The 22,508-nt window shown below is 25.4% G+C and overlaps 1 protein-coding gene across 1 annotated transcript in view; it reads left to right on the forward strand.

Annotated features, from left to right (window-relative positions):
* The window catches only part of LOC100201836 (uncharacterized), a 48,437-nt gene that overhangs the window by 6,492 nt on the left and 19,437 nt on the right, over positions 1-22,508 (forward strand). The window contains exons 3-5 of the mRNA XM_065808909.1: positions 3,969-4,276; positions 7,267-7,348; positions 22,031-22,282. Coding sequence (XP_065664981.1) covers positions 3,969-4,276; positions 7,267-7,348; positions 22,031-22,282 — 642 coding nt within the window. The remainder of the gene's footprint in view (positions 1-3,968; positions 4,277-7,266; positions 7,349-22,030; positions 22,283-22,508) is intronic.

Below are 22,508 nucleotides of genomic sequence, written 5' to 3' on the forward strand. Positions count from 1 at the left end.
TGCAAAAATAAAACATTTTCAAATAACATTAATAATTAGTTTCTTTTTAATATTTTTAGGAAATGAACTGATGCATTATTTAAAGTGTTGATTTATTTATAAAAGTATCGTTTGCCAACATAATTATCATTAGAGTTGTTAGTCCTTGGCCTTGACCTTGCCTTAAAGCCAAAAATTGAGGCCGTAGCCTTGGTCTTGGCCTTGAAACTGTTGTTCTTAGCCTTGGTTTTGGCCTTAAAAATTTTGGCCTTGGCCTTAAAAAAAACACATATTTTTTTATTGACTTCATTGAATTCTCAACAATTTTTACAAAATGTGGTTGTATCGACACAGCACTTACTACTTACAGTTTTGTTAATAACTGGCTTTAACGTAAGGTAAAAATTGAAGTCTTTGGTCTATAAATGTTTGCATAGGCCTTGGCTTTAAAACTCTTAATCGTGGCTTTGACTTTAAAACTCTTGGCCTTAGCATTATCCTTGGCCTTATAACTTTTGGCCTTGGTTTTGGCCTTGGCCTTGTAATGTGTGGCCTTAACCTTGCATTTTTAACCTTGTTAACAACTCTGATTATTATCATTAATATCGTAATTAAGCTTGTTTTACTAAAAGTTGAATTTTTATGAATGTGGTCAAACATCCTCTTACTTAATTTTGCCTGGCTTTTGCCAAGATTATATATATGAAAAAGTCAAAGATCAAATAAAAAAATATGGGTTTAATTGCAGATAATTAATTGCCAAATCAAATTACTTTAAATGATTTTGTTTTTGAATTTAAATGAAAATCTTGGTTATAAAACCTGAAAATTAAAATCTTTTTATTTTCAGGTTTTATAATTAAGATTTATGGATTTGTATTTTTATTACTTGCCTAATGCACACGTCAAAAAAGGAGATTTTTGGTCTTTGGTCAGAGTTCCTGGAATATTTTTATTGAACTTTTATGAGTGACTTTTCAGGATTCTGTATTTAAAAGCTTGATTATCAAATTAAGGGCGTTTTTGAAAAAAAATGATTTCAAACTTTTAAAAGAAAGTAAAGACATACCAAATATAGTTAAAACTTGATGGCAATCTGCCCAATTATCTAAATATGTAAGCTCTAGAAATTGTGAAACATGCACAGTTTATTCAAAAGCTACATACAGATTTTATGTAAAAAACAAGAAAATTATTAAATTTGGCTCGGATTTGTAATGTTTGCCTATATGTGATTGGGAGAGGAATTCAATATCAACGTACTGAAATAAATATGTGTACAAATTATTCTGCTAAGTTATTTAATGTTTCTAAAAGCATTCAGAAAAAAATCACTTTTAAAATTTTTGAATGTTTTAAAATCGGTTTATAAGAAAAGGAAACTTGAACATGAAGTCCAAGTACATATAAATACTGGGAATTTGTGTATTAGATTTATTAGTGATTTTGAATTCATTAAATCATCTTAACTATTTTATTATTCAGATAGGTTTGGCCATTACCTTTAACTATTGGTTTTCCTCTAATAACTATTAATTATTAGTAAAGTTTGAAGAAACTTAAACTATGATTATTCAACTTGGACCAAGTCAATTCAAATTACACATCCTTCTGAAATTCTTTTGGAAAAGTGAAATTCAATTTGAAAAAAATCTTGAAAAAAACTGTATGGATAGACAGATATTGTAGAAGAAAAAAAAAAAAAAATGTCAACAGGCGTGTGAAGAGACCTTGTTTAGGTTTGTCAATTTATCAAGCTGCTCAACTTAGTAAATAATAATTAACATATTTTACCAATATGTCAATCATTATTTAATTCAAAAGTCTAAAAAATCTTTTTTAATAATAACAAAGTTGTTAATCAAATCAATAAACTTTGACAAAATGTAGTGCATATATGCATAGAGGAAAACAAGTCAAAACTAGTTCTTGAAGTCATTCCTTTGCTAGAGCTTCATATGTTAGTTGAATTTGTATATCATATATCGATGTATATAATTGTTTATTGGTCTAAATACAAACCCTGGGTCAACTTACTTGGATGTATTAGAAGAGAATACCATGAAGGAACATATGAAGACAATACATGTAGGCTTATTCTTAAAAACTGACCCCAACTTTCACTAAGGCTACCTTTTGAGATCTTACCGCTTCTATGTGCAATGAGAAAATTTAGGAAATTAAGTTTAAGGAACTTTGGAAAGTTCCTTAAACTAATTTCTCAACTCTGGTTGTCTTCAACTAATAGCTAATTTTAATTGTTCCTAATTATAACCAGTTTGATTTAAATTGACTTATTATTATGTTACTATTATATTAGCATTTTATAGTTATCTACCTTATAGAATATTTTATTAGTTTCTGGGAAAGAAACTTACTGTGAACTGGAAAATAAATTTAGTCTCAGCTCACTTGCAACAGTTTATTGAACTTTCTCTTAATACAATGAACATTCTCTTAATACAATGAACAGGTGTCTGAATTGACTCATTCAAAAATGAAGCTAATAAAACAACAAATCAATGTTTCACAAACAAGTTCAAAGCACTCTCTTAGAAGCAAAAGTTTAAAGCATTCTCTTAGAAGCAAGAGTTCAAAGCACTCTCTTAGAAGCAAAAGTTCAAATCACTTTCTTAGAAGCAAAAGAATTGCCGAATCGTGCAGCTGTACTAATTAATAGAATGAATAAATGAGATATTGTATATATTTATAATTTTAAAACTTTCAATAATTGTAAATATTTTTTTAAAAATTGTTAGCTAACAATAAAAACAAAGTTTTTTATTTTCTAACATATACATTTTATAACTTGAATTGTCAATCATATGAAGAGGATAATAAGTACTAAAATGTCTTTTTAAAAGATGTTAATCTTTTTACTCCCTTAGAAAAGAAAACTCCACTATACTTAGAATTTGATTTGAAAAAAAAAATAAGTTTTTTCAAAATCATTTTTTTCAAAAAAGGCTACTTTTTAATTTTTAAGGTTCTATACACAGTGTTCTGAAGAGTCTCTCATAAAAGTTTCATAAAAGTATTTTGGGAATTCTTACCTAAAACCAAAAAATCCTTTTTTTTCATGTATGAAAGCAAAGTATTTTTTTATTTTTAAATTAAAATAGTATGGTTTTTTCCCATATCAATCAGTTATTGTTATGATAATTTAAATAAATAATGAATTAGTTTGTTTAAAAATAACCACCTTGTTAATAATGTTAACAATACATAACAATATTATTTTAAATCTCTTTTAAGTTTTTTAATTGTTTTTAATTTTAACTGGTTTTAAATATAAAACCCATTTTTATGAGTATTTATTTTCGAAACCATTATAAAAATATTTGGTACAAGAAAATTTTTTTCACAAATTATTGTTAAAAAATTATAAGCAGTAAATATGAATTAACTTGTACTCAGAAGCGATTTTAGTTTTTTGCGAATTGGTAATGTTAACAAAATTTTTCTCTTAATCTGTCTTGAAACTACTTTATTAAAGAAACATTTTAATTTCTTATATAAAATTTAAAACTTTTTTTAAAAAAATAAGAATTTGCTGTAAAAAAAGATCTTATAGGTGATATAAAATATATGTATTTGAACATATGTATAACATATGTATGCATGTATAATATGTGTAGATATATCTTATGGGTGATATAAAATTATGGTAAATAATCTTTGCAGTAAAAGATAAAAAGTTTAAAAGATTTAGCTAGATGTCACAGTTTAAAAGACAAAACTGTTATAGCTTCTTATTTTAAACAGAAGAAAAACGAAATAATTAAAATAAAAACAGATGCAACATGAGCGCTTGATATATGTATACATACATACATACATACATACATACATACATACATACATACATACATACATACATACATACATACATACATACATACATACATATATAGTTGCTTGCAAGATAAAAGGTTTTTCCATTCTGTTGAATGTATTTTTCATTTTCTATTGTACATATTTTCACATAGCTTCTTGAATTTGTAAAAATAATTTTACATGATGACTATTCTTCGTCTTCATCTCAAGAAGAACGCAAGTATGCATGGTTACTGCCAGTTCCTAATCAAGGTAGGAAGACTATATTGCATTTAGCTGCAGAGCGTAACTTACAAGATATTGCACAAGTTTTTATAAAGATGTATCCTGGTCTGGTTTATGAACCAACTAGTGATAGTAGGAAATTGCCATTAGAACTTGCTTTAGAACTTATTCCACCATTCAAATGTCGACATGATGAAGTTGCAAGTTTATTAATAAAGAGCATGCTTCATCAAAGGTTTGCTTGTATTAGTTTATTTTTTATGATCTTTAAAATGTTTAATTGATCTTTTAATTTAATTTTTTCACTTTAAAATTTTTTATATCTTTGAGATCATGAGAGATTTTGAATTTTTTTTCATGAGATGTGCAAGATTACATAATTATAATGTCTTACAGACATTATAATATAATATCTTGAAACTTTTTCTGTTTCAATTAAAAACACATGTTTACCAACCATAGCAAAAAGGTTAAGTTAATATAATAATAGTTCAGGTGTTTAAGCTTTTAAACAAATTTTTCTTAAATAAAAGTTTTTTATTCCATTATGAAAGTTTCAATAATGATTATTTCAGTGGGGAATTTTAAGTGTTGAAAGCAACATTTACAATTTCAATTTATAATTATAATATGATTGCATCATCATATTATAATTATAAAATACATTAATATTAAAGGTTTAACATAATACAGTAAAATCACTTAATATAAATCTCTCACAAATTAGACAAACTTGCCAATAGTAATTAGTTATCTAGACACTGGCAGAAAAGTTTTTTTTTTGTTGCTGTTATTAGGCTGGGTGAATAAAAATGAGCAATTGCTTTTACTCAGTAATTGAACAGCTTTATGTGAATAAAAACTTCAGCAGTTTTGCTCAAATTTTTATTCAGGTAAAGTTAAGCAATTTACTCATTAATTGCTCAGCTTTACGTGAACAAAAACTTAAGTAAAATTGCAGAAGTTTTTACTCACGTAAAGCTGACCAATTACTGAGTAAATGCAATTGCTCATTTTTATTCACCTGGCCTATTAGTTCAGCTTTCGACTCAATTTTAGAAAAAAATAGTTTTCTCCAAAGTCAAGGAGACTTAATTGTTTATTATTTCAAGTTAGTATTTAAGCTTGTTTATTTTAAGTTATTTAATTTTTATTTAATATTTTAAGTAATTTAAGTATTTAAATGTTGCAAGTAGGAAGTTTGACTTTTTGGTATTGATTCTCTTGTAAATTTTAACTGTTAACTGTTTACAAACCATGTTACTTTATTTGTCTAAAAGTACATTAAAAATTTGATATTTCTTATTGATAAAAACTAAAATTTTTAGCTTTTTACTCAAAGCAACAATTTGATTAAAACAATTTTTTAGGTGGATTTTTCTTTTTTTTGTCAATCCTTGTCATCGAGCTTCAACCTTTTTTGTTTTTAAATTGAAATTACTGTAAAAAAAGATAATAGAATTTTTGTGAATAAGTTGTCACAAAATATTAGGATTGTATATACAAGATTGTATCAAAGCTATTATAGCTTTGACACAATCTTTGTAGTCTACTGTTTAATAAACAGATATTTTTTATTTATGCACATTTTCTATAACTCTCTACTGTTTTCATGTGGATGTTTTGTGTATAAGTTCAATTTTTTATGGATTTTTTTCAAAAGACAGAAAAAACCATTGTAAAAAACGTATTTATTTTTTTAAATGGTTTTTTTAAAAGTGGCAGCTTCATCATTTTTTTTGTAATAAAGCATTGATATGCCTCAGATCCACTTGGGCCTTTTCATGCCAAATGGAACAATAGACTATCTCAGATTTTTCTGAAACTTTTCGATTTAGTCCAATAGTCTGATTTAGGATTTTAATCTATATTTTAATTTAGTCCAATGAAAATTTTAAACCAATATCTATAATGGTGCTTAAGAGAACATGTATATTTAATAGTTGATTAATTTGCATAAAATTCCCTCTTATTTGTTTTTCATGGTTTTCAAAAACTTACAACTTTTGAACTAGTTGATTTTGTTCTTCTTTTTTTTAAGATAGTAAACATGCTATACTTTTATAAAATCAAAAAAATTCAAAATCTGACCTTTTAGTATTTTGCATAATGACAGGGTAAAGTTGATAATTTTGTTATCAAATCAAATTAGGTGTTGATCTACTTCTGGTGGTTAAACATTTTAGAAAAATTCAGTTGATTAAAGTTAATTAAAGTGCTTCATTCAAAAGTTAGGTAATCAGAGTAAGCTGTAATAAGATTTTTCAAAAATTTATCTTATTTTGATTTCATAAAGATTTATAACTCAAGCCAGAAAATTAAAAAAACGAAGTGGAGTTTTATTATAACTTTAAGATCTAATAGAAAAATAAGCAGAGATGTTTGTAGATAATCTTCAATTTGATCTTGATGAATATTCAAGGGCTTGTCCAAATTGGAGTGATCCAGTTGCTAAGATAATACAAAAACCTCTCTAAATGTGTTCTATATAAAAATTACAATGGGTTTAATAAGTTTATGAATGAAAATTTTTTTTAAAGGTTGCCTAAAACTCTAAAAATTTTAAATGGTCTCTATCCATCACAATAAGTTTCTCAAAGTATTTTGTGTTAGGTCTTAAATGAAACAAAGTTATATGAAAGTTTTTAAAATAATCAAAATTAGTAGTATATCAAAATAAAAATACTTGAAACCTTTGGATAAAAATCTATCCACAATAAACCACAAAAGTGTGGAACAACAGAGGATGAACTTTAAAAAAATATATTCTTATCTATTGTAATCTAATCTAAATATAAGAATATAAAAGGTATTAAGTTATAAAAAAAGTTTGATAATAAAAAATTTTGATTCATACAGTTATCTGCACCCCTCAGAATTCAGTCCAGCATTCATCAATGCCCACCTCACTACCGACCTAATGGTGTTTGAGGTGGGGAATTTTTTTTGACCTTGTTTCTATGTTGTCATGGTGAAACCATTGTGTTAAAAATTTTGTGCCAACCTATTTCTGAACAAAAATGGTTTAAGGTTGGTAAAAATTTTTTGATCCTGTTTTTATTAATTCTGAGGGCTAAAGTTAATTATTTACATCTGCCTACTGCTAATTCTAATATAACCTTTTTTTTTCTTCACAAGCCTTTGTTTAGTTTCAATTATTTCAAATTTTGCATAGTTTTTATTTTAATTAAAAATATTACCATAGAATATGAAATGTTATTGCAGGGTCCGGCATCTATTCGAATCTTCTGATGTTATGAATGCTAGTCTAAAACTAGCTGATATAGTTTCTGATCCAACTTTGAAGGTAATTTAGTTCAACTTATTTACTTTAATTTTAAACTTTTTTGTAAATGTAACACAATTTTTGTATATGGCTTCCAAGTGTTATTTTAACCGCTTATGTCTAAAGCCAATAGAAAAACTACTAATGAAAACCAGCACAAACTTTACTTTTATGACTACAGCCCAAAAATAAATAGTATTAAAATTTTTTTGTTTATGTGGGATGACAATGACATCAGCATGTATATATAAATATTATATATATATATATATATATATATATATATATATATATAATATATATATATATATGTATATATATGTATATATATATATATATGTATATATATATATGTATGTATATATATATGTATATATACATATATGTATATATATATATGTATTATTTATTTATATTTGCAATATATATATATATATATATATATATATATATATATATAAATATATATATAAATATATATATATATATATATATATATATATATATATATATATATATATATATATATATACATACACAGTCTTCTCTGTTTAGCAAGCTCTCGCCCATATTTAAATTGCAACAAAACTTTTTTGTTTGTTTGTTCAACTTTTATGAAAAATGACTTTTTTACCAGTTTATTTTTTAAACTATTTTATCTAGTATTTATTCAAAGCATTCTTTTCGCTGTTTTTATTTTAACCTTTGAGCAGGCACACTGGCATAAAATTTATGGCAAAATTTTTGTTTTTTTAATGAAATGTTTGTACACGTGCATTTTTAAAAATAATCAGTATCTATTCCTAGAACAATGTTTATAACAGTGGGGTACGACTCGGCGAAATTTGCATTAAATTCTTGTAATTGCTGACCCAAAGGCTTCTGGGATGTGTAGTACAGCCAGATTGTAAACATAAACAACGAAATACAAATAAAAAAATACAATATATACTTTGCTATTGCATGATTCAGTTGATTTTTATATAATTTTCCTTTCAATTATTTTAAGTTGTCAAACTATAGTATAGAATAATAAACAATGTCTGCTGGTTTTTGCGCAGCTCCTAATTGTCAACATAAACGAGGAAAAAATGTCGATAAAAGCGTGTCATTTTTTCGCTTTCCAAAAGAAAAAAATAGGTTAGTATCTATTTTATTATTAAAATATATATATATATATATATATATATATATATATATATATATATATATATATATAAATATATATATATATATATATATATATATATATATATATATATATATATATATATATATATATATATATATATATATATATATATATATATATATATATATATATATATATATATCAGGCCTTGTTAAGAAGCGCTACGCAGCTCGCATTTTGCTTGCGAAAAGGCGATTTGCCTACGTGTTCAGCAGTTTTGCGCTACGCAAAAACTTATATCTTTTAGAATATTTAAATTATCTTTTGATTGTCGTTAACGTGATGTTTATTCAGAAGAAATAAAGTCGGAAGTATTTAACCGCAATTGTAAACTAATAGATTTTTTTGTTAAAGAAACAGTTTGTTAAATAATTTTTTTGTTGTTTTTAAAAATTAGTTAAAAAAATTAGGTGTTTTAAGTTTTATCTTAAGGAATTAAATATATAAATTTCTTTTAAATATAAAATTTATTTTTAGTCATAATAGTTTAAAAAATGCACGATTTATTTTGATGTAAATATTTTATTAATAAGATATTTTGTTTATTGTTAATTCAATAACGTAAAGTTTTAATGACGTTCGTTTAATTTATAAAAATAAATTATGATCATGAATATGTTATCGGTAACTGATAAACAAAAAAAAAAAAACTCTTTCTTGTTTAAAAACATTAAAATGAGTTCATATATTAAATAAGAAAAAATTTATTAACAGTTAATAAAATAACCAAAAACCAAAATCATAAGAAAATAAACATAAAAATCATAAGAAAATAAACAAACATTATTTTACGTTTCATGAATAAAATATTTTTTTCAAAGTAAAATTTAGTTCATATTTGAAAAAAATAATAAAAATAATTTTTTATATAAGAACTTAGATTTTATTTGTAACTTTTGTTATAGTGAGAAAAAAACAAACTGTTTGTATGATTTTTAACGCGTTAATAAAATAACTTTAATTACAATGCGGTACTTGAAAAGACGCAAGTGACGCAATATAACGATGCAAAATATATTTGATGAGTTGAGTTACTTAAAAATGCGTTACGCGTTTTCGCTACGCAGCGAAATCACGTAACAAGGCCTGATATATATATATATATATATATATGTATATATATATATATATATATATATATATATATATATATATATATATATATATATATATATATATATATATATATATATATATATATATATATATATATGTAATTAGTATATATATGATATATATACTCATTATATTATATAAATATATGTATGCATAATTTTTTATTTCAAATGTTAGCAGTGGGTTATCAATTGCCGTCGCCAAGATCTCGACAAGAAAACTTCATTAGAACTAAATATATCATATGCTCTATGAAGTGAACATTTTGAACCAACACAATATTACCCAACAAATATTGGAGGCAAAAGAGCAATTTTAACAGCAATTCCAACCCTTTTTGATGTACCAAATCCTCCTCACAAAATTTCTATTAAAAGAAAAGCACCTTCAGAAAGATTTCTTCAGTCGCACAAAAAAAGTAAATCAATTTCAAGTGAGCAGTCTGTAAAGTTACCAGTTTTTTCTAGTACAGACACTACCAACTCAGAAGAATTAAAATTAAATGATAAAGCTAAAAAACAGATGTTGAATTTTCAAAAAGTAATAAACTTAAATTGTGTTAAAAATTATCGTTTAAACAAAAAACTATTATTTTTAAAAACTCATAATAAAAAATGCAATGGATCTATTGAACATATTTGTGATCTTGCAAAGAAATACCTTTCTGAAAACCAGATTAAATTTTTTGAGAGTCAACTTAGAATGAACAAGCGAACAAAACATGGGAAAAGGTGGACAACACATGACAAACTAGTTTCTCTACGCATCTTGTATCATAGTCCACAGGCATTTCGTATTTTGAGGCAATTTTTTACTTTGCCAAGTAAGACAACTCTACTTGTTTTTTTGTCAAAAGTGTTTGGAAACCTACAGCCTGGATTTTCTGCAAAGGTTTTTGCTTTACTCAAAATGCGAGTTAATTATATGAATGTCAATGAACGCAACTGTTGTCTTTTATTTGACGAGATGTCTCTCAAGCAGCATATAGACTATGAAAGAGATCTTGACCACATTATTGGTATTGATGAAAATGGGAAACCATTAAATCATGTTTTAGTTGTGATGGTTTGGGGTATTGCAATAAAGTGGAAGCAGCCAATTGCGTACTATTATAGCAACAACTCAGTTTAATCAGTTAAATTATCACAAATAATATTAGAAGCTATTGAAAAACTGACTTCAATTGGACTACTTGTCAAGCTGTTGTTTGTGACCAAAGTACTTCAAATATTTCAGCTTTGAAGTTACTAGGGTTCCTTAAAACAAGACCGTATATATTGCCTTCCACAATTCAAACAAATGTATACATAATATTTGACCCTCCACACTTGATAAAAAGTCTTCGAAATAATTTAATTAGACATGATATATCTACAAATGGAAAAATTGTATCATGGAAATACTTGCAGTCTTTTTACAATATAGACAAGCAAAATCCAGTTCGACTTGCTCCAAAGTTGACAGACAGCCACCTTGAACCTTTACTATCTATGAAACCTTGGATCTTTACTATCTATGAGAGTAAAATTGGCAACACAAGTTTTCAGTCACCAAGCTATGTCCCTATGTATAATCGCAAAGCTTTTACCACCTGATGCTTTGGCAACATGTGAATTCATTAAAAAAGTTGACACTCTTTTTGATATAATGAACTCTAGCAAATTAAAAGCAGACAAACCAGCTAGGTGTGCATTAACTGAAGGAGAGACTATGAAAACCTTGGAAGATAATAAAAATTGGATTTCTACATGGCATTATGAAAATGCTAGAAGCCAGATTAGTATTTCCAGTCACTGGGGACTTATAACAACAATAAACAACACTATGACATTGTCCAGAGAGTTGCATGGTGAAGGTTTTCATTTTGTTTGCACATCACATTTCAATCAGTACTGTATAGAGAACTTTTTTTCGATTATACGTAGTAAAGGTGGTTGGAATGACAGGCCAAACAGCCAAACAATTTAAATCTGCATACCAAAATGTTTTACTACTTACTTCTGTTGAACAAACAAAGTCTAATACAAATTGTGTTCACTGCAGCAATATCGTTAGAATCGTGTCTTAGTTTAGTAAATGTACAAATTAATGTAGCAAATAACTCATTATTTAATGAAACAAAGTTAACTCACGTAGGCATTGTAAAACCTTTGATACTAATAAAGGATTTGAAATTAAAAATTTGTTCTGAAACTGTAGAGCAGGGTTTATATTCTCTTGCTGGTTGGCTAATAAAAAAATGTAAAAATACTTTATCTCAACCATCTGCTGAAATCTGTGGTAATTTTGATGAATTTGTTTATGCTAAGAAATTTAACACAAAAAATCATTCAGTAGAACCGAGTTCTTGTTTACGTGAAGTTGTGAGAGTAATGGAAGCCATTTTCACTAAGAACATTAATAAAATTATTGTATGCAAAAATATAGCAGGAACTATCATTAAAACTATCCAGAAAGACTGCAATTTTGTTTTTTTATACAACCTTCATCCAAAACATGCATCACATTTGGAGAGAAAACTGATACACTATTTTGTTGATATTCGAATTTATTACTTCATTAAATTTTACAATCGTGACATAGCTCCACGTTATAAAAAATGTTCTAAAAAAATGGCTCGTATTACACATAAATAGTAAAAGATTATATTTAGTTGAAAAATGTGTATTTATTTATTTATAATGTACTGAATTAAAATTATAAATTCTAATATCCTTAAAATTTTTTATATTGTATATAAGATTAGGAAAATAAAAATAACAAAAATATACATAAAAGTATAAAAAATCAATATCGAAAACATATCAAAACTAGAAGGAACGTTTGAGTTGTTTTATATTAACAGAGCTCAATAAACAATTCATACAGCAGTTGTATAATTTTAGGCTACTAAAAAAAATGTTTAATTATTGAAACCTTTACAAAACTATAGTATAGTCTCATTGTAGGGCTGTTAAATTTTTTTTTTATGTTTAGATGAAACCCTGATTGCTGTCTACCATACAGTTATATTATAAACCTTCTAGCATACTGCAGAGGGTAGTTAAGAATTGAAACGTACATATATTGAAAAAAAAAAATTCATATAATTAATACATTTACTTTGTTAAACAATGAAACATTTGTAACAATGTTAAATTGTTTAAATGATTGTTACAATCATTTTTACATCGTTTGTAAACAGTGTAGCAATATAACATTTTTAAAATGCTGTTATATATTACAGTATAAATTAGCATGGCATCTAATTTATGTCATTTAATGTTTGTATTTTTGTTATATTTTGAACATTAAAAATAAAATAAAATGCTATTTTTATTGCTCAAAATATAACAAAAATACAAGCTTTAGTTGCTATAAAAAGCTTTAAACTAACATATTCTAGCGTTTTCAAAATAAACCATTTAGTTTAAAAGTAAAAAAAGATTGTTACTACATCTTATTAAAGCTTTATTGTTTAAAAATAAGTTAAACCATCTTTACAAAAGCATTATTCTGTCAAAACGTTTACACATACGTATTATTGTTCGCAGAATTACAAGAAATCGAGCAAGTTGTACACCACGCTGTTTTTATTTTAACCTTTGAGCAGGCACACTGGCATAAAATTTATTGCAAAATTTTTGTTTTTTTAATGAAATGTTTGTACACGTGCATTTTTAAAAATAATCAGTATCTATTCCTAGAACAATGTTTATAAGTTGCATAGGTACACATGATTTGCTTTTGTAACACAAATTTTGCTCCACTGAATCATATGTGAATGGATGTGCTGGGAATAAAGTTCACGACGCACGTTCACTAGTGTAATTTTATTTATATTTACCAGTTTTTTTTATGTATATTTTCATATTGTGAATCAAAAGCTTTTTTTATCTGATTGGTTAGCAAATGAATATAAAATCTATGAATTTTAAATAAGTTCATAGATTTTATATTCATTTGCTAACCAATCAGATAAAAAAATACACAGAAGGTTATTTTTGAAAGTTGGCACTTTTCCTTATGAAAGAGCATCTAACATTTTGAGCAAGCCTTCAGAACTTGCCATTAGATGTGCAGGCATTTTTGAAAATAAATTATCGAGTGTCTACAAAAAGAGTTCGAGAAGAACAACAGCCTCCAAAATGTGCAACATGTTGTTCATGCGCATGAGACAGGAAAAAGACCTCAGCATCAATAAAATGCCATAATTGTCAGACATTTACATCTAAGTGTCACTCCCAAAAGAAAATTGTATGTGTTGATTGTGGGAAGATAAATAGTGATTTCAATTCTGACTAAAAAAAAACATTGTTTTTTCTTGTATTTTCTTTTTATAAATAGTTTTCTTTATTTATATATAGTTTTGCAAATAAAATACTTTACTAAATTCATTGAAATATTGCTATTTCTTTAATTACTAATAGTTATGCAATTTTATGTCAGCATAAAATAGTAAAAATTTACTGCAAGCTGTATGACGTAAAATTTGCGGCGCAGTCCCATTCGTTTAATCAAAAATGCGCGCCCACTCAAAGGTAAATTTAAATAGCAGAAAAAATTAAATTTTTTAAATCGCCCAGATGAATTTAAAAATGACCATCCTGACAGCACTTTTTTATGCACTGGCATTAAATTTCAAATGGAGAAGACTGTATATATATATATTTATATATATATATATATATATATATATATATATATATATATATATATATATATATATATATATATATATTTATATATATATATATATATATATTTATATATATATATATATATATATATATTTATATATATATATATATATATATATTAAATTAACAATGAAGAAACTTAAAAAAAACCTGTATATATAACATAAAGAGTTGAATTAAGCGATCACGATTTTCAAAATATGGAAAAATATCTGGTCTTCAAAATTTTAATTTATTCAAAGCCATGTACTTTGTTTTCAAGTAGCAAACTATTTGCAAAAAAGTTATAAAAAACAAAACAAAACAATAAAATTACGACTACAAAAGTAATAACAATAGTCACTAAAATTATAAAAGTAATAAAACTAAAATTGTGTTATTATTTTTATAAAGCACTTATAACTTTTAAAGTTCATTCTTTGTTCAAGCAACATTAGTAATTCCAAACTTTAATTAAAGTAGAAAAGCTTTTTTTTTAAATGATTGTATAATAAGCGCGCACATTTAAAAGTTTAAAAAAAGATTTCTTTGCACAAAAGAAAAAATAATTAAATCGCTTATTTAAAAAATTGATATAATTTTTTTAATTTAAAAACATTTATAATAAAAAATAAATACTTATATAAATATAAATATATATATATATATATATATATATATATATATATATATATATATATATATATATATATATATATATATATATATATATATATATATATATGAATATACAGTGTCTCAAAAAATTATCCGACCAAACATTTTTAAAAAATATTTTTCCAAAAAAAAGTGCTGTATTTTCATAAACTTAGATTTTTTTTGGTAAACTCAATATTAATAAAAATAAAACAACATGTTTTTAAATAGATTTTATTTATTTTAATGTAAAATATAAATCACAAAATTTTTAGTCTTAAAATAAAGGAACTTAGGTTGTTTTTTTATTGTCAAAAAAATATTCAACCAAACACATTATTTGATTCAAAATTAATTATTTTATAAAAAAACAACTATTTTAATACTTTGTTGGGCCTCCCTTTGCTTGGATTACAGCTTCTAGACGTCTAGACATTGATTAGACTAAAAATTTTGTTTGTACCAGTTGAATCTTTTTGCAGGCTTCTACAATTGCAACTTTGAGGTTATCTTTTTTGGAAAATAACCGATCTCCAATTTTTCAATCTAAAATTTCCCACAAATGTTCAATGGGATTAAGGTCCCGTATTGTGCGGACCATTCCAAGACCTCAACATTATTTTCAGCAAGCCACTCCTTGGTTTTAGTGGCACTATGCATGGGATCATTATCTTGCTGAAATATAAATCCCAGATCCTAGACGAAGTTTTCGAGCAGATGACTTCAAATTTTACTTTAATATGTTTCTGTATTGCACCTTATCCAATATAGTATCAATAAATTGGAGTGTTCCGATACCCTTCAAAACCAATGAACCCCATACCATCACGTTACCGCCACCATTATTGAGAGTTCCTCTCGCACAGCCTATTTTGTAGTCCTCTCCGGCTTTTCTCCAAACTTTTTGGGCTCCATCAGATGACTTTAACTTAAATTTCGATTCGTCGCCTCACAGGATTTTTTTCCTGAAGATTAACGGCATGTTTTTGAACTTGTTAGCAAACTCCAATCTTCTTTTCATGTGTTTCTTACTCAAATATGGTTTGTTACACACAAGTCGAAATATTTTTTTAAAAATTTTTATTACAGTAAAGCAGGAGAAGCCTACAAATTAGGCTGTGTGAGAGATACTCTCAATTATGGTGGCGGTAACGTGATGGTATGGGGTTCATTGGTTTTGAAGGGTATCGGAACACTCCAATTTATTGATACTATATTGGATAAGGTGCAATACAGAAACATATTAAAGTAAAATTTGAAGTCATCTGCTCGAAAACTTCGGCTAGGATCTGGGATTTATATTTCAGCAAGATAATGATCCCATGCATAGTGCCACTAAAACCAAGGAGTGGCTTGCTGAAAATAATGTTGAGGTCTTGGAATGGTCCGCACAATACGGGACCTTATTCCCATTGAACATTTGTGGGAAATTTTAGATTGAAATATTGGAGATTGGTCATTCTCCAAAAAAGATAACCTCAAAATGGCAATTGTAGAAGCCTGCAAAAAGATTCAACTGGTACAAACAAAATTTTTAGTCTAATCAATGTCTAGACGTCTAGAAGCTGTAATCCAAGCAAAGGGAGGCCCAACAAAGTATTAAAATAGTTGTTTTGTTATATAATAATTAATTTTGAATCAAATAATGTGTTTGGTCGAATATTTTTTTGACAATAAAAAAACAACCTAAGTTCCTTTATTTTAATACTAAAAATTTTGTGATTTATATTTTACATTAAAATAAATAAAATCTATTTAAAAACATGTTGTTTTACTTTTATTAATCTTGAGTTTACCAAAAAAATCTAAATTTATGAAAATACAGCACTTTTTTTTGGAAAAATATTTAAAAAAATATTTGGTCGGATAATTTTTTGAGACACTGTATATATATATATATATATATATATATATATATATATATATATATATATATATATATATATATATATATATATATATATATATATATATATATTTACATTATTATTTTTATAAAAATCATTAGCAGTGATTTGTTACTTTATTAGAACGCGTCTCAGTAATATAAAATCATAAGTAAAGGTCAAAGTTATTAAATTCAAACGGCTTTCGAAAAAGTTTGTCTTTTTTTTTCTTCTCAACAAAAACTTTAATGATTCTTATATAAAGTTTACTAAAGGGACCTTCACTGTTTAAAGTCGTTGCTTATCAAACTTAATTATTTATTATTTTTAATTTTTACTTTTTTTATTATTACTTATAATTTATAAGTAAAAATAAAAAATAAAGCAAAAAATATAAATAAAAAATTATACAGTTTTCAATGATACTTTAATTAAAATCACTAGCTACTTTATATAAAAGCGTTTTGCTAATATAAAAAGGTTAGTATAGACATGTCAAAGTTATTCATTTTCAACATAAATATATATATATATATATATATATATATATATATATATATATATATGTATATATATATATATCGTACACCCAGATCAAGGGTGCCTCAAGTCAAAAAGTGTCAAACTGAGAAAATCAGGGTTGAAGTTTTAAGTTTTTAATATTTTTTCCTACTAAGAGTGCCATTTGTATCTGTCATTTTGTAAACATTCGTTTTAGAGTTGTGGTATTTTGTCACCATGTACAATACATAACATAATATCAAATGACATTCATAACTCAATATCCATAATTTTTGACTTGTGGCACTCTTGGGTGTCACAAGTCACAAATATATATCACACACTGGGTGTGTGTATATATATATATATATATATATATATATATATATATATATATATATATATATATATATATACACATATATATATATATATATATATATATATATATATATATATATATATATATATATATATATATATATATATATATATATATATGTATATATATGTTTATATATGTTTATATATATATATATATATATATATATATATATGTATATATATGTTTATATATATATATATATATATATATATATATATATATATATATATGTATATATGCAGGGCTTGTGATGAAGAAATTCGTCAAGCGTGTTATATCGCGCTCGTAAAATTAGAATATGTTTTCATCGAGCGTGATTATGTGCGCTCGAGATATTGTCGGCGAGCGCGATCATGAAAATTGCTGAAGGCGATGCTCATAAAAAGCTTTTTTATATCTTTTTATATCTTTTTTTTATTTGTTACATAATTCTTTTGTCAAAAAATGTTTGAATTAGTATTTTCACACTCATAAAACTACTTCAACGAAGTAGATTTTTATATATTTTATATATTGTTTATATATTTTATATAGATTATATATTGATTATATTTTATATAGATTATATATTGTTTTATATATTTTATATAGATTTTTGTATATTGTCAGATCGCGATTTTATTTTTAACTATTTATGTTTTAAAAAAATAATATCAAACAAAAACGCAACTTCTTATTGATTTAGTATTGAAGTATTATTTAGTGACTTAGTTTTGCTTCGCTGTTTTGATATATGTATTTTAAAATGTTACGCTGTAAACTTAATTAACGGTTAATCGTTTTTATATTTCTTGATATTTTTTCAAATTAATTATTTAATTTTTTAAGATAGCTATGTATCTATATTATAGCTATATTCTATCAACTTTTTATTTAATAAATGTTGACATCATTACTTTTTTTTCTTTTCGAATGTCCTTGATTGCAAATATTCTAAACAACAGACGCGTTTTAAATTTGAGTTAAAATAAATAATAGTTAATAAAAAACCTATACTATGAGCAAGAACTAATTTTAAAAATTACTCTATTAATTAAATAATTATTTAATTATTAATTTAATTAATAATTAAAATTAATCTATTAATTAATTAATTATTAATTTTTATTATAAATGATGTGTGGAATATTATAAACAATAAATCAGATAAATCTTACTTGACATTTTCACAAGATTAAAAATACTCTGCAGTTTCTATTTTCTTATATGGTTTTCTAATTTTCTATTCTTATTTTATTTGCGCACTTTTGTATTCACATTGTGTTTCCACGTGCACATTCCATTATTGAAATTAGTGACTATTAACGACTTCAAACTGCTCATTCATTACATTAGTGAAAAAGAGAACTACGTAGTGCTTTTTATATTTTATATCAGTGCTTTGATAATAGAATATCTTTAATAAAAATCTTTTTTAAATATTTTATGAAAATAAAAAAATAATTCTGAACTATTGGACGAGCGTTATTTTATACGCTCGTTATAAGCTGAACAAGCGTTGTTTATCGCGCCTAGAATGTTTGAAAATACCGTTTATGGGCGCGTTTTACGAGCAGAGCGCGATCGCACTCGCTTCATCACAAGCCCTGATATATATGTATAAATATATATATGTATATATATATATATATATTATATATATAATATATATATATATATATATATATATATATATATATATATATATATATATATATATATATATATATATATATATATATATATATATATATATATATATATATATATATATATATATATATATATATATATATATATATATATATATTAGCCCTTAGTAGTTAATCTGGGCCTACCAGTTTGTTTGAGGGATTTACTCAGTTGAAACAATGACTTTATAAATGTGCCATGAAAAAGGCTTTTCTATCTGCTAGTGAATAATGGTTGTGAATTATATATAAAGAGTTTATATTGTAAATAATTTTATTAATAGTTAGATAATAGTATTAGACTTAGTAAAAAAGTGATTTCATTAGTGTCTCAGGGAATTTCCTACAGAGCAGACAAACGACAGTCTCTCCAAAGCATTGATATGCAAAAGAAAAAAACAAGATGAAACAGAGGCTCAAACTTCGCAGCTGGAACGGGTTCAAAAACATTTAAAATGGCTGCCATGAGCCGTGAAAATGAAATGATTGAAGAAAATAATGAAATTTTACCAGCCATTGTAGATGATACCTTTTTCAAAATTGAAGCTAGATCAAATAAAAGTAATAAAATATCAGCATTATGCTTATTGTTTGTACGTATTCAATGCCATTGTTGGACACACTAGCGGCAATATCAAATTTTGTTAAGCATTTGAAGGTAATTTAAAAATTTAGTATCAATTAAAATTAATTCACCTTATCTATTATGAACAATATGCAATTAGTTATTAAAAAAAAAAATAATAATATTGCATTAAAGGCAAGACAGTACAAGTTAATATAAATCAAAATATACAATACTTACTTAGTTACAGCAAGGTAAAAACTTATTTTTTAAAAGGATTTATGTTTACTTTATTGAACTTGCACAAAAATCCCTTTGGAGATTATAAGGCACATAAGGCAGATGTTTAGAGAAAATGTAAGCTAGGCAAGGCTGATGTATGAAGAACGGTTTAACAAACTTAATGATATATGTAATGCTTTGATTGCACCAAAGTTTAAAAAGCAAGAATTAGAAGGCCTGCAAGAATATGACTTGTTCATGAAACCTGTTGCTACAACATTGGATACTTTGCAAGGGGATAATGTGTTTCCACATTTGCATAGCTTACAGGTAAGTTTTAGAGGCGTTTCAAAGTTGCCAGATAAAGTATGCAGTATTGTCAGTAAGCATGAAAATTCGTTTTGAAAAGGAACTGAAATTTAATGTGAGTAATTCATACCAAATTGTTGTAGCAGTTTCGTACCCACTGTTTAAGTGTTTAAGTTATGGTGGATGCCAACAAATAAACAAGCTATCTGCAGAGAAATATTTGAAAATGCCATACTAGCTGCCTGTGAACCGTTGACAAATCTGATCAATCTCAATATGAACACTGACAGCACAGTTGAATATTTTGTTGTATATAATGATGACACTCCAAATGCTGGTGCAGCAAATAGCACTCAGCAAGAATGGATGTTGTATCTGAATACTCTGAATAAATGATTATTCGGTCACTGTTTGTCAAATTCAACTGGAGCCGACAATGGTACAAGGATATTGACCACTGTACCATCGTCAGCTCCAGTTGAACGACTATCTAGCCCAGTGTGACAAATACAAACACTTAGGCGTAATTGTCTAAGTGACAATGATATTAAAGTATTAATGAATAATAACTACTTTTGAGCAATGAGAATGCGTAAAAATAAATTTTAAAAATGGTGTATTTTTTAGTTGTAAGTTTTTAAAGTCATAAAGTATTTTTTGTATTTACTATTTAAAATGCTTTTTCAAAAGTATTTTTAATTTAAATACTTTTGAAGTATTGGTATTTTTATTTAAAATACTTTTTTGTTCCAGTATTTGTATTTGTATTTTAAGTATTTTTATAAAGTATTTTATCCAGCACTGAAATATATATATTTATATATATATATATATATATATATATATATATATATATATATATATATATATATATATATATATATATATATATATGTATATATATATATATATATATATATATAATATATATATATAATTACACACATATATTGATGCAGCATTAAAGGCACACAGATGACATCGTGCAAAAACAGGAATGCGCAGCGGCTTCAGTACATGCATTGACTTTCTTATAGCCTGCTACCGCAAAAGAGTGCTGCTACATTGACTGAAGGTTTGGCATGGGGCAGCAATCTTTTCTTTCATTATTCTTTGTTTTTTTCTTCTTTTTCTGAAAAATTAAAGTGCACATTTTTACATTAAAAGTGCAAAAATGATATTAGGAAGTTGCGTTTTTACATATGGTTTAAGTAAGGTATATATATGCACACTTTTTAAAATCCTTTGATTCTTAATTTATTTTTGAATATAGATTTCAAAAGATGAAAGTGTAAAATGAATGTGTTAAAGATTTTTAACTCATGATAATGAATAATTAAATAAGAATTTGACAACAAAAAAAATTCAAATAAGACTACTATACTACCTATTTATATGACATTTTATTTATCTTATATTATGTTTATATTATGTTATATTTATATTATATTATATTTATATATATATTATGTTTATATTTTGTAGAGTATTTATTATATTATTTGTTACATTTTATTTATTACATTTTTGTATATTATGTAGAGAACTATTCCTGCTATTCTTGATTGTCTTATAAATGCTGATTGGCCATTTTTTCCATTAAAAAATCCTGAAAAAAGTGAAGAAGAATGGTCAGAGATTCCTAATTTGCCAACACGTTATCATTTTCATTATCGTCTCCTGGACGGTGACCAAAACAGTGAACCAGCTAGAAAAGATAATAAACCTAATGTTGATTTCGATTATCGAAGTCCATCATGTCTCCAGCTTCTTGTTGAAGGTGCCCACAGTGAGGTTGTCATTGATATTTAAATTTCAATTAAATGTAGCTATATATATTTTCATGTTTGTATTTCAATATTGTTAATTATTCATTATATTTTTTTGTTAACATGCACATTTTTTTTGTAGCACATTTTGTTTATGTTAAAGTGAATATTGCTCTCAATAGAATGTGAATCATCCTTTAAACTACCTGTTTTAAGTTTATTATTATTACAATTATTATTACAATAATAAT

The sequence above is a fragment of the Hydra vulgaris genome, chromosome 11 (genome assembly GCF_038396675.1).
Source record: "Hydra vulgaris chromosome 11, alternate assembly HydraT2T_AEP".
Lineage (NCBI taxonomy): Eukaryota > Metazoa > Cnidaria > Hydrozoa > Anthoathecata > Hydridae > Hydra > Hydra vulgaris.